The sequence below is a fragment of the Syzygium oleosum genome, unplaced genomic scaffold, assembly GCF_021117445.2.
Source record: "Syzygium oleosum isolate NSW1041296 unplaced genomic scaffold, Sole_v2.1 Sole_v2.44, whole genome shotgun sequence".
NCBI lineage: Eukaryota > Viridiplantae > Streptophyta > Magnoliopsida > Myrtales > Myrtaceae > Syzygium > Syzygium oleosum.
The window spans coordinates 1,239,346-1,254,736 of record NW_026607528.1 but is presented as its reverse complement, the minus strand read 5'-3'; the positions used below and the strand labels follow the sequence as shown (position 1 = coordinate 1,254,736).

The window sequence follows — 15,391 nt, the reverse complement described above, 5'->3', positions numbered from 1 at the left end:
GGGTTGGCGGGAGCACGAAAGGTTGGGGGGAAAGAACAACATTTGTGCCAAAACTTGTGTACGGAGGCCGCTTTGGTGCCAAAAATTTCATTTGGATCACTTAAGTGTCAAATCGGAGAAAAAACGATCACTTAAGTGCCAACGGCGAGAAATTCCGATCAAATTTAATACGTGACTTTTATATTTAAATTTTAATGACACGTGACATTTCCATATGTACAATTCAATTTTTTTAAAAAAAATTTCTGATTTTCTTCTTTCTTTTCTTTTTTTTCTTTTCTTTCTTCTTATTTGCGATGGCCGGCGTCCAGCCACCGGCCACCTACCATCGGCCACCGGCCATGGCCGGCCTCGCCGGGCATCGCCTTCCTCCGAGCGAGGCCCGGCGAGGCCGCCGTGGCCTCAGCGAGGGCCGGCCTCGCCGGATCCGGGCGAGGCAAGCCTCGCCCGGGCGGGCGAGCCCCGGCGAGGGCTCGCCTCGCAGATCCGGCGAGGCCGGCCCTCGCCGAGGCCACGGCGGCCTCGCCCGGAGGAAGGCGAGGCCCGGCGAGGCCGGCCATGGCCGGTGGCGGGACGCCGGCCATCGGAAATAAGAAGAAAGAAAAGAAAAAAAAAAAGAAAAGAAAGGAAAAAAGAAAGAAAAGGAAAAAAAAAAAGAAAAGAAAGGAAAAAAGAAAGAAAAGGAAAAAAAAGAAAAGAAATGCCACATCAGCCTCCGGCGAGCCACATCGGCCTCCAGCGAGCCACATCGGCTTGAGAAATTAATAAAAAAAATGCCACGTCCGGCGAAGTGGCACTTAAGTGATTGTTTTTCACAACTTTTAGCATTTAAGTGATCCGATTGAAAGTTTTGGCACCAAAGTGGCCTCCGTACACAAGTTTTGGCACCAATGCTGTTCTTCCCCCAAAGGTTGGGTTTTTATAGTTCGATAGTTTTCTTTTTATTCATTTCTTTTTTTTATTTTTTAATTATCCATGTTTTTTTTAGGGAAGGGGAAGAAAGAGAAAACATTTTGGAATTTATTTTAGGAAAAATGACACAAATGATCATTGAACATTGACTCAATGTGCAATGTGATTCCTGAACTTCTAATTTATTTAATGTGGTCTCTAAACTTTTGGTACGTGTTCAAACCAGTACACGGGTTATATGAAAATGTTTAACGTTAGCACTGAACTTAAATTAATGAAATGATAACATTTGACATTTTCATATAATCTAGGGACTAGTTTGAATATTTACCAAAAATTGAGAGATCATATTGAACAAATAAAAAATTTTGGAAGGACATTACACATTAGCCTAAAGTTTAGAGACTACATTAAACAAAGTAAGAGTCTAGGGATCACATTGCATATTGAGTTAAAGTTCATGGACCATTTGTGTCATTATCTCTTTGTTTCACGACCCATTAAGTTCGCGAAAATGCTTTCCGGTCCTCGTTTTTCCGTGGAAAAATTGGAAGGATAGCATTCAGCCTAGTTTTCTCAAAAAACCAATTTATTCGAAAAAATAAAATTATGAGAACGCGTTTGATGTGGTGAATCCAAAATTAAGCGGCATGTTTTCACTATAATAATAGATTCAACCGGGTCCTTCGTTCGGGATAAAAACTTCGAAAATAACTTCTGTTTTTTCCCATCGTTATTACAAAAAGATGGAAATAATTATTATTAATTATTGGAACAAGTACCACCAAACCTTTTTAGGTCTCGTTTGGTTCCACCGGCAAAAAATAAATCCACAAGTGAATTATCGTTCCTGGTAATGGCATTCCGTGGAAGAGTATGTTCTTTCAATTGTTTTGGATGACTAAATTGTGATTCTCTAAATTAGGCCTCTAGGGTAGTAATGCTTCTTCAACCACTGAACATGACGACCTACTCATCTTCAATAAGTATTAATGAAGAAAAATTTGGAAATAGCTTATCTCTTACTGTCCATTCGTTTAGCGAAAAATAAATTGGAAATTATTTTCAATCGTTTGGAAAGAAGAACGTGCTGTTATTTTTCTAAAGGGACGTGTACTTTTCGTGTGATATAAGTGCTGCATTTGCTATATCATCAAATATTAGAATATTTATCGAATTGAATTTTCATAATACAAATACCTTTATAGATTGTAAAAAAAATATATTTTTTCCTCTTATGGAATTCCGCCTCAGACGCTTAGGTCTTGGGCCCAACCTCGGGATACTTGGGCTTAGGCACCAAAATCCTGGACCCAACCACGAGGAACCCGAGCTCAACCGTCAAGGTCCTTGGGACTTGAGCACGATCATCGAAGACCTAGGCATGGTCACCTAGGTCTCGGGCTCAACCTCGATGGACTGGGACCGGGCCCGGGCCCGGGCGCCGGTGACTTAGGTGCGGGAGCTGTATACTCATCACATCCACAGTAATTAGTTGTGTGCAAGACTTTAACTCTTTCCTAAGGCAAAACATCGCAAGACAAAACTCCTCCCCATATACTTGATAAGTTCTCTTGTCGCGTGCGACAGTTTTAAGGAACCAAATCATAAATAAAACTTTGGTTAGTTTTTCTTTTCTTCCTTTAACCCAAGTATCTAGAGCTACTTCTGAAGTTTACAAGCACATAAACTAGGCAATAGAAAGCTTTTACATGGTTATGTCTGGAACTAGTACTTCTCTATGCAACTAATTTTTAGCAAACTCAAACGATCTTGTATTGTTGGAATTATAAGAAGCTGGACAAAAAATTGATGCAAATCTGAGAGAACTTGAAACAAAACTATGATACTGACCTTTTTAAATATGTGAAATTGCAAATACGACACGTTCCTAACCCTCCAACCTTGTTCAACCATCTGTTAATATTTGACAGGTCCTCTGAGATGGAACGGGGTGAAGATAAACTACAAGCAACCCCGAAAGAATCTTAAGATGAAGCTCTACTCTTCCACTGCCAAAGTTCTAATGGTACCTTCAAATCTTCAGAAACAACTCGATTCAATCCTGTTTTGGTACTAGCCTCCACCCCCCACGATGGCGTCGCAAACTGCAGAGCACTTCAGTCACAGCTGAGGTAACAGACATTGATGTTATAAGTTTAAAGGACAGCAAATGTGCTTAACAAAAATTTAAGGACAGTTATATCTCACAGCAATTGTTATATTTTGACAGCTTATTTACTGCTATTAATCACCATTAGAATGAGGTATTGGCATGTGACATCTAGGACCTCCAGGATTAAAGAAATCCTTCCTACTATTCACAAAGCATAGAAAGCTGAAATGTTGTCAATTGAAAACCGAGCACAAACAGAACATACCGCTTCAGGCAGTTATGGGAAACTGGAAGGGCCAGCGTCCAACTTCACAAATTCTGTGCCTTGAACGAATCTATTCCTCTGACCAAAAAAAAAAAAGAAGAACAAATCTACTCCTCTTAAGTATCCAATTAAGGTCGAGATAGAAGCTGTTCCAGCTCTTGCTCGAAGTCTTCATCTTCTCTTTCATCTGGTTCCTCCTCCAGCCGATGCTGTACTAATTGTAATTGCTGCTGTTGCTGTTTTTCACCACCATGCTGATTGAAACCTATCTGGCGGTAAAGCATGTCTCTCTGCGCAGTCCAGTTTTCCTCAATCTTCGTCAGTTCATCTCCAATTGGTTTCTTGTCGTAAGCTATATGTTCTATGTTCTGAACATCGACCACCTCGCGAGCCTCTATAACAAGAAAATAAGTAGGACACAGCAGAAAATTGATCAAAGGGAGAAAGGGGCAATAAAGGCACATTGTAGTTCAATGATAATCTAATGCAATATATATATATATAGAAAAGTTGATAGAATGAAGCTTTGAGGTGCTTGTAGTGAGAGGAGCAGAAAAAGGTCAGTCACATGTACTATGAATCACACGCTATCCCTGAAGAATTTTCCTATTGGGGCAAGTAGCTTCTCCCCAGACCTTTCAACTAAGCTAAATAACACAGTGAAAGAAAAGTGCTTGAAGGGGGAAAGGAGAAGTCCTTCATTTCATAGTTCCTCCTCTGCCTATCCGGTGTCATGGCAAGCTAGGGATTAATTTTCACCTAGGAAGTTTTTGCTCCTCTTCTGCTCGCCAAAGCAAATATAAACGACAAAGAATGATCTTTGAACACTACTACACGCACCCTCGGTTAGGTAAATTTGAGTATAGCAGGACTTGAAACGGCGACCACTAGATTAAAAGCCCTATGCTCTACCAATTGAAATATACATGGACACCACAAAAGGAATGTAGTACAGCCACATAACAAGAAAAGTTCATTAATTAGAGCAATAAAAAGACTAAATTACCCCACACATAGCGACTTTAATGTATAACCTTAATATATACCTTTCTCGGCCTTCTAGCTAAGATCAAATGTACAACCTCAATCTAATAAGTGTAATTTCTTAATATAGACGTATTTTGATACGGAATAGTTAGTAAAACTAAAATAACATATCAGAAATGTTACTTTCTAGCCAATTCTTCCTCTCATAATCTAATAGAACTCCGCCTTAATAATGTCCTATAAATGCAAATGTTCAATTTCAGTGATTTACAATATATATACCCCAAACAAAGTTCTGAATAAAAATCTTATGTTTATAAAGATAATGAATATGAGAGAGAGAGAGAGAGACAGAGAGAGAGAACCTTTAATGGCTCTTTTCTTGGCCTCGGCATATTCGTTTGACATATTCTTGACCATATCCATATCAATTTCCATACCCTGCCATTTATGAGAACAAAAGGGGTGCACTTTTTTAACGTCATACACCCGGAACATAAACAGACATCAATTTTATTTTGGTAGGGAAATAAGAGTTAGCTACCAAATCCATGTGAAGAAAATGCTCAATCCTTGTATTAGCAAATAACCTGCAGAAACAGCATAAAGATATGCAACCAATAGTCAGAGAATGCTTCTATTTTTTTACAATATCACAAACGATGGAAAAACAAAAATTGTGTGGTAATTTACTTCTTATAAGCTACTTGAACACGTGCGTTCTGTAGTTCCATGAGTTGGTTTACTCTTTCTGTAATAGAGCCTTCATTGATTTCAACAGCCCCAAATAGAAACATGTTCTTTTCCAGCATTTTCTTGACCAGAGGCGATACCACCGTTATTCCTTCAACTTTTGCACTAGCAACAAGATGCTTAAGATTCTTCAGCTCTCCTGATAAAAGGAAACAGATGTAAGCATGGGACAAAGTTGAAAAAAGGGTAAGGTGGTGGCAAATGAATGATAAGGAACTGTATAGCCTGAGAAGGGACAGTAGCTTGATCACTCAAAGCTTAAGCCAATTGACACAGATTCATAATATAAGAGAGGAAAGAATGTAATATCAATAAAGAGAAATTTTAAACCAATGACCACGTGAAACAGCTTTCACTGACCAACATCAGTGACATCATGACAGACACAAATATGGTAATAGACCCATTCTAATCTTTTCCCCTCAAGCATCAAAGGTTATTTAAGTGATTTATCCTTCTGCACCAGCTTAGAAAAGACTATTAGTATCAAACCAAGCCCCAATAATACGATTTCCTAGATTCTTGATAGGATTCAATATCCTAAAAACACCTGAAACCTACGCCCAATCCAAGAAGGCAGTGAACCATTTGAGATAATAATTAAACACATTCTAATATCCATCATACCACGTGACAGTGGAACAGCTCCAATACCAATAAAAATCGGTTAGGAAGTCTGACGTGACAGCAGAAGCAAAAAGACCAGTATTATTCATTTTGAAAGAAACGTAAGGGTCCAATCTAATTTTTTTTTTTACTTTGAGGTCTACTCAAAAACCAATGTCGGAAAGTTTTGTGGGGGTGGTTTGGTACAACAACTCAATTGACAATTTAATTAAAAACCAAGCTCAGCTTCTTCTGCAGATGATGAGTATCCAAGGAATTGATGAGCAAGAAACTACACAAGACTAGTAAAAAGAATTTCACTATTTGATGGTAGAACATCTTTAAGTAGCAACAAGAGCAAGCTCAAGTGAAGATTACTGCTATAAATTGATTGACATGAGCTCAAATCTATACTCTGTATGCTGCTTAACTCTTTGGATGGTGAGCTAGGAATATGTTAAGAAAGGGAAGAATTTTGAACCCTCTAGTTGTATGCCTAGAACTAGAAGTATCCCACCTTCCAGAAAGATTATTACCAGAGGCAACATGTACATTCACAAACAAAATTACCTATAAAAAGAAGTAAATCACAAAGAAGACAATCAAATTAAGCTATTGAGTAACAATCGTACTGTTTGCAAGGACAAAAGCAATTCTAATCCTAAAAGTAAATCTAGCTCCCACTTCCGTTGTTCAGGATAGAAGAAGGTGAAAGTCCCTATATCAGTTTAGAAGCCACAGCTAACACACATTAAGCTAAAGGTTCAAAAGGTCCCACGAATAAGGATCCTTATCCTATAAGGGTTTTTCTGTTCTTTTTAATTGATATTGACTTGTAAAAGTCAATGAAAATCCTCCAAGGATATCTTAAATTTATGGTGGTGCAGAGTGCATATACTTTCAAGTTATTGTTCTTTATCTTCTATATACCTCTGCTAAGCTCAGTTGCGAAGTGGGGAGAATATAAATGACTAACACTGAAAAGCTTGTCAAACAGAGCAGCTTAGCCAGACTAATGAAGTAGCTTGACCATCAGTACACAGACAAGTTCTAAGAAAAGGTTTAGGTTTTTCCTCTGCAAAGTAAGAACAGAATTTCGAAACAATAATAGGGGATCGAGCGCAGATAACAATTCTTTAAGATACACCAAAAGCAAAATCAATGTGATCACAGAATATCTTACCCAAAGAGAGATAAATTCTGTAAGGAGGTTTGAATGGTTGAGTCTCATAAAGACAGTAAAGGCAATACAGTCCACCTAACCGGCGAGATAGGGACTCTGAGCTGACCATGTGACCTGCAAAAACCCTATCTATAGTCATGGCCTTGTATGATTTTAAAGTAAACTCACAAGAGATGCTAGTAGTTCTTAAACTTTTCAAGTCACTAAGATGACACGTACAGGGAAACCAACAAGGTGCTAAACAAAGTACTTTTCACCCAAAAGAGAACAATCGTTAAGGCCAATTAAAGAATTTTCCAACATAAAACTGTTCAAATAGAGTCATCAACTTGCTTACAAAAGGTGAATCTTTTCAACACTCACTTAAATCCAAGTCTCGATTTTTCGGCTAAATCGAACCCAAGCAAATTACAATCCAGCAATGGATTCCTTGACTCAATGACCAACACCCCAACCATGTTGGAGCACCCGCCCCTGCAAGCCACAACCGTGAAAGCTTTCGATTTGGCAAACTATACCACCATTAATTCATTGAAATTTAGCAATATCAATCTGACAAAAGAAACGGAAAGGGCTCTCGCTCTCGCTCACCGATTGACTGAGAATAGAGCGTTTGCATGAAGAAGGTCAAGTTGGACGAAGGACGAGCCTCGTAAATGTAGGAGAACTTCCTCGACAGCCATACGCGCTTCATATCAGCCAAAGCCCTCGATCCGCCCTGCGCACAAAACCTCGCATCACCTCACAGAAGCTGAGAACGGAAGAGCCGTCCGAAATTACCTGAGCGAAATCGTTGATCAGTTCATCGACGTCCTGCTTGAACGAGGAGAGATCCATCGCGGTTAGATGCCGGCCCTTCGATGGGTCGAAAAGGCGACGAGCGCACTGCGCCGGCGAGCGCGACGACAGCTGTCCGTGCTTTCTTCGGCGAAGAGTCTCCACGGGAACTACGCCCGCCGTACAGAAATCGGAGACCTCGGAGAAGCGATTCCGCCGGCGGTGGGCGGCGAGCGGCGAGCGGGGAGCCGGCGGAGGGAGACGGCGGAGATCTGTTGGCGGGTGAATTTGAGCGGGTCGTCTAGTTTACCCGAGAGAGACGAGGGGGTCTGGTTTTTCGCTTTTTTTTGTTTTGCGGAAAGATTATATATTTTTAAAATTATTGCTTGTACCACTTATATAAATGAATGAACAAAAAATATTTGGACATAAATTATTATTAACAAAAACATTTTTCATTACGATACAAACGATTATTTATAGAAAAATATTTATTAAATTATCTATTTTACGCGAAACAAACGCTTTTTGAAATTTTATGTTCCTGAGTATAACGTTGAAAAATCGCCACAACTACAAAATCGACAGCCTAAATTGATTTATAATAAATATATGAGAGCTAGGAGGTCGACTCGTGCATCGAGCATGGGATAATGTCGGAATTTGTCCCAACTTGCATTTGATGATACAGCTTGACAGACTTTGCTCGAAATGAGTAATAATAATGGCTCAAATCGAACACTTCGATCATGAGTATGAAAGTCTTATGATACCGCTTGAAGAAGTCACTCGCGTTAATCGTTTCGTCCCACCTTTTTTATTAATAAATAAAATTGAAAATTCTCGACAATTATGGGCCAAAATTAATACCTAGACTTTAGGCTGATAATTATTTCACGTAATTTATTTGTCAAGACTCTTCCCCCAATTTAACCAACTTTAGCAATCTTTTTAATAAAAGAGAACAATTTTAGAAAAATATTTTTCAAATTATATATTTTTTGCAAAACAAACGCACCTTTAAATGCACCAAAGCTATGTGAGCCAAGAGACACATAATCCTTGATTTTGGCGAGTCCAATGTGAGATCCACGAGATCTAAAGACTATGGCGAAGGTGAACTAGGTTTACATGCACCGGAGCACCCAATAACGACTTGGGAATACATCAGTTCAAAGCTAAAAGTTACCGGGAAGAGAAGATACACAACTGATACCTCCTGTGCTTTAAGTCCATGCTTTCAAGCTGAGACTCAATCTGCTGCAAGTAAATGGTAAGAAACTTGACACCTGAGAGCCCATCTCCAGTTGCAGAAAGTATTAGTTAAAAAAGAGTGTAAGGTGAACTAACCGAGGTTCAATGATCAAGCATCCAAATTCTAAACAATCCCACTCAATGGCAAAGTGGTATTCCGGGAGGCAAATTACAACCTATCAAGCCTAGATTTTAACACAAAGTCCAGATTGAGATGTGAGCTAAACCTACATTTCCACTTTCACAAGGGCGTTTGATATCTGGGACGAGCCGTACTGTAGCCAGTCCTTAGTGCACAACAGGGCTTCCACCGTGTCGGGTCGCAGGGAACACCTGTACCTATCCATCTCCTTAGGTGCGGTATCAAATACAGAATCGGGAAGAACAGTAGACACTGGGATGGACAGGATGTCACGAGCCATTTTAGAGAGGGTCGGGTATTTCAGCTTGTTCAGCTTCCACCACCCTAACACATCAAACTCTTGCACTCGAGGCAACAAAGTTTCATCCAGATACTGGTCCAGCTCCGACTTCATCTGCTGGCCACTAGTCTCCATGATATACATATCGAAATCAGTCAGTCCATGGTCTGTCAGAAGATGCCCTCCTTGAGGTGATTCCTCCATCTTGTTTCCATTATGCCCTTCTTCCGCGTAAGTGGGCGTCAGAGGCAATGGAAGCGAAACATATTCGAGAAACAGCTCGTGGATGCCTTCATCAACTATCTTCACATAATTCGGAGCATCTTCACCAAACACTTTAGTGAAACTGAACTCAACAAGCTTCATCTTGAACCGAGGATCCATGACCACAGCCATGGCCAAAACCAGGCTGCAGTCCTTCCAGTATTTATCAATCTTTTCAAGCATCGGCTTGGTAAGATCAGAGATGAAGGGATCCTCACTTGTGACTGCACGAGCAAGATCTGCTTGTATCTTCCACACTTCATGAAAGAATATAACTGCAGTAGGGCTGGTGGTGGTCGTAAGTATACTTGCTGCTTCATAAACTGGTTTTAAGTAGGTACAGAGGGTTTCCACCTGCTTCCACTCTTCCAGTGTTGGGGCTTGCTTGTAATCGGGATCGGAGGTATCTAAGCAAGAGAAAACTTCCTTCAGCTCCGAAGCAGCCACCAGCATTTCATATGTTGTGTTCCACTGAGTTTGATCATCTAAAGAAAGGCTTCTCTCGCTTGGAACTTGCAGCTGTTGCTTGAGATCTATGAACTTTTCCTCATGTGAGTCTGATGTCTTCACGTACTTTACACTGTTCCGTATTTTCTTTACAATTCCTTCCCCTGCCCCAAGTACATCTTTCGCCACAGCAGTCAAGGTACGTGCAACGCAATTGCTGATCAACAACTGACCATTGAGAATATGTGGGTTCTTGATAGCAAGAAAAGGTTTTAGATTTTCACGTGCTGCTTCAGTCAGTGGCTGATTAAAGGTAACAGAGAACAATTTACTCTCCAGATTCCAATCAGCAAGACAAGTAGCAACTGCATGACTTAATGCAGAAAACGGCTCCATTACAATATTGAGAAGCCTGCGATGCATCTTCCAGTCACTATCCATGAAATGGCCAGTCAGAAATAGATAACCCAAACTTTGACTAGAAGTCCAAATATCGACAGTGAGGCAAACTCGTCCTGGCATTCCCTCGATGAACTTCATCACACCTTGCTTTTCACATAAATAAGTTGCTACACAGTCACCTTGTACAGCATTAAAAGAGACCAGATCGAACCGTGGTTGAAGGTTCTGGACAAAAGTCACAAACCCAGGATGCTCAACCATGTGAAGTGGGTAGTCATGCATTATAATCATCTTAGCAATCTCATGGCGACACTGGTCCTGGTCGAAAGATATGAGAGGGACAGCAGAAGTTCTATAGCGACGTTTAGGAGGATCAGAACCCATTCTTCCAGGTGCAGAGTATGGTGTGATCTGATTCTTGTCTTGGTTACGTAGAAGAGCAGGACAGGTGCCCTTAGCAATATGACGTTTGAGGTGGCTGGTGCCAGCAACCTTTGAGCCTGTACTATAAGCAAAACTTTGCTTGCACTGCTTACAGCAAGCCCTTCTACATCCAGGACTCACGGTTTCTATTGTGAAGTGTTCCCAGACGATGGACTTCTTTTTTCTCCGCTTGTTGGGCTGTGTTTCAGGAGTTTTCACATCGTTGTTTTCTTCTAGGGTCGCCATCTTCTATCTAAAAACAAATTCCTGCCCAATAAAGTCAGAGATAAACAACAAAAGAAAAAGGAAAGGTATGGAAGAGAAGGAGATTTGCAATATTTTGACAGAATAAGGCAGATATATTACATAAATCACTGATGAATGGGCTTGCACCAAATATTAAAGTAAGATGGACAGAAGAACTGTACAAAAATTAAAAAAACTTCTATAAAAATTGACACGACAGTGGCCAATCATAGGGAATTGATAAATTAGCTTTCAACATGATGAGGAGAGTTTAGAAATGTTAAGCTAGAAGCGAAACATCATATTCCGCTTTGTATTGCATTATGTAGGTCACGTATCCACTATGGTGAACATTCCTGCATAAAGTCCACAGCAGAAGCACTCCAAAAACTCAAAGGCAGACTATTCAGAGTACCTGCATTTTATACTCAGGAAACACAATCTAGTAGTAGCTTTAACATTTGATACCTCATCTCACAGATGCAACAGGAGTTATCTTGGTTGGTGGTTGGTCATCTATGTGTCAAGAAAGAACCAACTTGCGTCGGCCTCTGTCTTAGTTATAGAATTCTAACCCTCGATCTGGCTGAAAAGTGCAAACAACAGTAGGCTAATGAATCTTTTTCGCAAGCTAATTCAACTTCTCATAGTCAACTTACACACAATCATCATGTACAGCCAAAGACCTTACATCTGAATGAGAAGGAAGGGAACTACACAAATCACCTTAGTCTCCTAGATATATCAAACACGAAAAAGCATCCAAGCAGAAAGAAACTCTAACTATTGAGCAAAGGGAAAACTCCAAGCATTTATCCCAATTACAGAGAACCAACCGAAAACAGAAGTGAAAGTACCGCGATTGCTAGTGCCCTTTTTTCAGTCATTGAAACAGAAGTAAAAGCTTTAAGGCATCCATTGGCATCAAACTTGCACATGCCACTTTGCACTTTTCGGTCAATTGAAAAATCTCAGAATGTACTACACAAAATTCATTAAAAAGTCTACCAGCAAGCAGGGCAAGAAACTATCCCTCTCCACTATATCTTTCTTCAAATTCAATGAGTCTCGTTCATGTCGATGGTATCTCCCACTCCCCACTCATATGAATCTTGATCACTGCCTTAGTCCTTGGCACTTTGAATTATTAACAGGTCATGGTAACAGACAACGTGACATGTTCAGTGTCACGCCCTCCTACAGCTTACAGGTCAACAAGTAGACTAGCATTCATTGATTCTTTGGGACAATATCTCATGTCAGTGAGACATGAGTACATCTAAGACATGTAGTTATGTTTCACCATACAGAGTAGGCAAGCCACCAATTTTCAGACAACGGAAACCAAAACACACAGCGATTTCACGGAAAACAAAGCATACAGTAATTTCTATAATAATTCGAGAACGACGAGTTCATCCATTCCTCCTTGTGTACCCACATTCCCACCACCGATCTTCTCATAGACTAAATTAGCTACCAAATGAAAACGAATTCCACAGACTAAAATTGTCCCTCCTTGTACCCATGAGCCACACAAAACACATGCATAGCCAGTAATATATCATACCCGTTTCCTCTAAGTCGGCATCTTCAGATGGTTATGTCTTGGAAGAAAGGAAGAAAGAAATTAACATATCTCTAAATATCATGTCTTGACAAGTTAACTGAACTAACGTCTTCTTCCTTTTCCTTCCGCATCTTTTTTTTTCTTCTCTTTTTCTTTTTCTTCCTTCACTTATAGCTGCTAACGTTAAAAAGTTGGGCCACACATTCCTCACTCAGCCCTCTATAAGAGGGGTCGCCGACTCCACCAGGTTTCAGACAACAGGCCCTCACAGGCTAGCATCCTAAACAAAACCCCCCTTGGTGCGTCGGGCCGGCAGCAACCAAAGACCACCCACTCGTGTCATTCACTTCCGCTTCCAGATAAAAGAGAGAGGGACACCCAGTGGAGCAACGAAGCTGGGTCTAATCCTTCTTGGGCCCAAGCAAAGCCGAACAAGCCCAAGCCCGATCACCACCTAGTCCTCCACACCCACCAACCACACAGACCCCGACCCTCTCCAGCTTAAACTCGCTCCCTCTTCTCCTATGGCTCGGGAACAATGTCAAAGCAAACCCCGGTCCTTTTAAGGTTTCACCATCGCCTTCGGGCTCAAAATAGCTTTCGGGTAGAAGAAAACAGACCGCTGAGATGAAAACAGATCTAAGCGCTCGATTCGAGCCTGGACTCTTTTCAACGAAAATCGAAAAACCAACCGGAACCAGGCTCTTATACACTGTATTCTTGCAGCCTCCCTGGGCTTTAAAACTTGGACGAACGAAACGAAACGAAAAACAAAAAGGGTCGGACGATCGCAGATCCGACGCCCCGAAGCTGCGAACGAGCCAGAGGGACTCGACTATAAACCCAGAACGAATCCGAATCAAACACGAGCCAAATCCACGAGCAACGACGCAACACACGAACCCAAAAAAAGAAAGGAGGAGAAGAAGTCCATCGACAGGGAAAGGAAAGAACGAAAAACAACGACCGATCGTCATCAGGTAAAACAGCATATCCAACAGCAACACGAAGCAAACCTCAGACGAGAAACCAAAGAACAGTAAAATCACAGAGAGAGAGAGAGAGAGAGAGAGAGAACGGAAAGAGGGGGAGCCCGACGTCAGCATCCTTACCGGTGCCGGGAGGACGAGGTCGATCCGCGGCGAGGGGCGATCGGGGGGGTCCGGTCGCCGATGAGCTGGGCCTCGCAGATCTAGGGTTTCGTCGCGGTCGCGCGCAGAGAGAGAAGGGGAGGAGAGAGGAGGGAGAGGGATTGGGCTTGGGACCCGAGAACGAGATGTGCAATTGGACCGTTCAATAGGGTGGTGGGATGAAGAGTTCGGTCGGGATAAGGTCTCGCGAGCGGAGCGAAGACTTTGGGTGGGACAAAACCGCGATGATGGCCGGGTGGGTTCGATTGGACCTCTCTCTCGTGTTTTTTTTTATCTCTTTCGTCTCCTCGAGAGGTCCAAATGGCTACATGAATTTCGATTCCTTTACCTCCTCCTCCTCCTTCCTTGGTTACAAGACTTTAGAAATTGGACCATCCAAGAAAAGGCCCAGCCCTAATTCTCATTTTTATTTACTTCATGTTTTTATATATATGTGTGTGTGTAGATATTAGAAGAGACAGAGAGAGAGACAGAGAGAATTGTGCTAGTTTTGAATTGTAATGGGTAAAAAGGCCAATCAATTTTTGGCCCACTAAAGAGATATAGCCCTAGTGCTCCAATTTAGGGGCCTGCTTGGGTTTTGGATTTTCCTTCATGCTTTTAAAACTCTTTTTTTTTTTTTGGGGGGTGTGATCAGGCTAATACATGCTATGCTGCTAAGTGCTGATTTTGGGAGCAGAGAAGAGGAGACTTGGTGGAAAAGGAAAAATTAGGGAAGCGGGGAAACCGCCGCCGCCTTCTCGTCGCCCTGACTTCGTACCGTTCCGGATAACGAAGAGGGGGACCGGGTTTTCCAGCCCCGTTTTTTTCTTTTCATCTATATCTTATGGACTTTTCGTCCTCCTTTTTGTCGATTTTGAAAAGGCCTTTTCGGATGAAATGACAGTGAAAAGAGTTATATTCTCCGATAAAAAAAGGATGGGAGTATTTTCCCTTTCTTCCTTAAAAAATTATGTCGAAATAATAATTTAAACGAATGAAAATGTATTCAAAAAACAGTGGATCATGATGGTGGCGTCTATAATTTGTAATCCTCCTTTCTTCCTTAAAAATAGAGATTTTAAAAAAACAAGGAAAAATATTTTCAATCAGTAGATATTTTCAATTATTTCCGCAATTAATTCATAAATATTTATCCTCAACACGTCAAGTCAATATTATCCTCAGCAAGTAAACTATTTATAACACGCATGATTCATCACTAGTATTCTAAAAACAATGAATCTTCATGCTAAGTACAATTAATATGCCAAGAAAAGGGAATAGGCCTACGGCTTACAAATGCCAATAGGGATCCAGACGACTCGCCATGCTAAAAAATTAGTATTTAGATAAGGGATTAGTGCATTCAAAGTCCTAAAACTTGTCACGAAAATGCAATTGAGTCCTAAAACTTTCAAAAAGTGCAAACAAGTCCTAAAACTTGTCACGAAAGTGCACTTGAGTCCTAAAACTTTCAAAAAGTGCAAACAAGTCATAAAACTTGTCACGAAAGTGCAAACAAGTCCTAAAACTTGTCAAATTGATTCAATCAAGTTCTTCCATTGATTGTACTTTTTGAAAGTTTTAGAACTTGTTTGCACTTTCGTGACAAGTTTTAGGACTTGTTTGCA

General features: G+C 40.9%; 2 protein-coding genes across 7 annotated transcripts; both read right to left on the bottom strand.

Annotated features, from left to right (window-relative positions):
• Window positions 1-2,738: 2,738 nt before the first annotated feature.
• On the bottom strand, window positions 2,739-7,919 carry LOC115684261 (uncharacterized). Of its 3 annotated transcripts, none has more exons than XM_056306396.1 (9): window positions 7,603-7,919; window positions 7,414-7,540; window positions 6,823-6,936; window positions 4,974-5,172; window positions 4,825-4,870; window positions 4,646-4,721; window positions 3,294-3,687; window positions 2,946-3,042; window positions 2,739-2,851 (listed from the first exon to the last, which is right to left on the bottom strand). In XM_056306396.1, the coding sequence occupies exons 1-7, from the start codon at window positions 7,657-7,659 to the stop codon at window positions 3,422-3,424; spliced, it is 885 nt and encodes a 294-aa protein (XP_056162371.1). In that variant the 5' UTR covers window positions 7,660-7,919; the 3' UTR covers window positions 2,739-2,851; window positions 2,946-3,042; window positions 3,294-3,421. The 3 variants fall into 3 exon arrangements, with proteins under 3 accessions (XP_056162371.1, XP_056162372.1, XP_056162370.1); XM_056306397.1 differs by having other exon boundaries at window positions 2,739-2,829; XM_056306395.1 differs by having other exon boundaries at window positions 2,739-3,042.
• A 951-nt stretch (window positions 7,920-8,870) lies between these two features.
• On the bottom strand, window positions 8,871-13,888 carry LOC115684208 (zinc finger BED domain-containing protein DAYSLEEPER). 4 transcript variants are annotated; one of them, XM_030608925.2, is made up of 3 exons: window positions 13,740-13,886; window positions 11,526-11,643; window positions 8,871-11,078 (listed from the first exon to the last, which is right to left on the bottom strand). In XM_030608925.2, exon 3 carries the CDS (start codon window positions 11,055-11,057, stop codon window positions 9,081-9,083), a length of 1,977 nt encoding a protein of 658 aa, XP_030464785.1. In that variant the 5' UTR covers window positions 11,058-11,078; window positions 11,526-11,643; window positions 13,740-13,886; the 3' UTR covers window positions 8,871-9,080. The 4 variants fall into 4 exon arrangements, with proteins under 4 accessions (XP_030464785.1, XP_056162450.1, XP_030464786.1 ...); XM_056306475.1 differs by having other exon boundaries at window positions 8,871-11,064; XM_030608926.2 differs by lacking the exon at window positions 11,526-11,643 and having other exon boundaries at window positions 13,740-13,888.
• Between the last annotated feature and the right edge of the window lie 1,503 nt (window positions 13,889-15,391).

Coding starts and splice junctions, on each gene's coding strand:
- LOC115684261 (XM_056306395.1), bottom strand. CDS start 7,659: ATGGATCTCTCCTCGTTCAAGCAGGACGTCGATGAACTGATCAACGAT. Junction 6,937..7,413: donor GCTCTATTCTCAGTCAATCG/GTGAGCGAGAGC, acceptor GGGTTTTTGCAG/GTCACATGGTCAGCTCAGAG. Junction 5,173..6,822: donor CAGAATTTATCTCTCTTTGG/GTAAGATATTCT, acceptor TCCTTTTATCAG/GAGAGCTGAAGAATCTTAAG.
- LOC115684208 (XM_030608926.2), bottom strand. CDS start 11,057: ATGGCGACCCTAGAAGAAAACAACGATGTGAAAACTCCTGAAACACAG.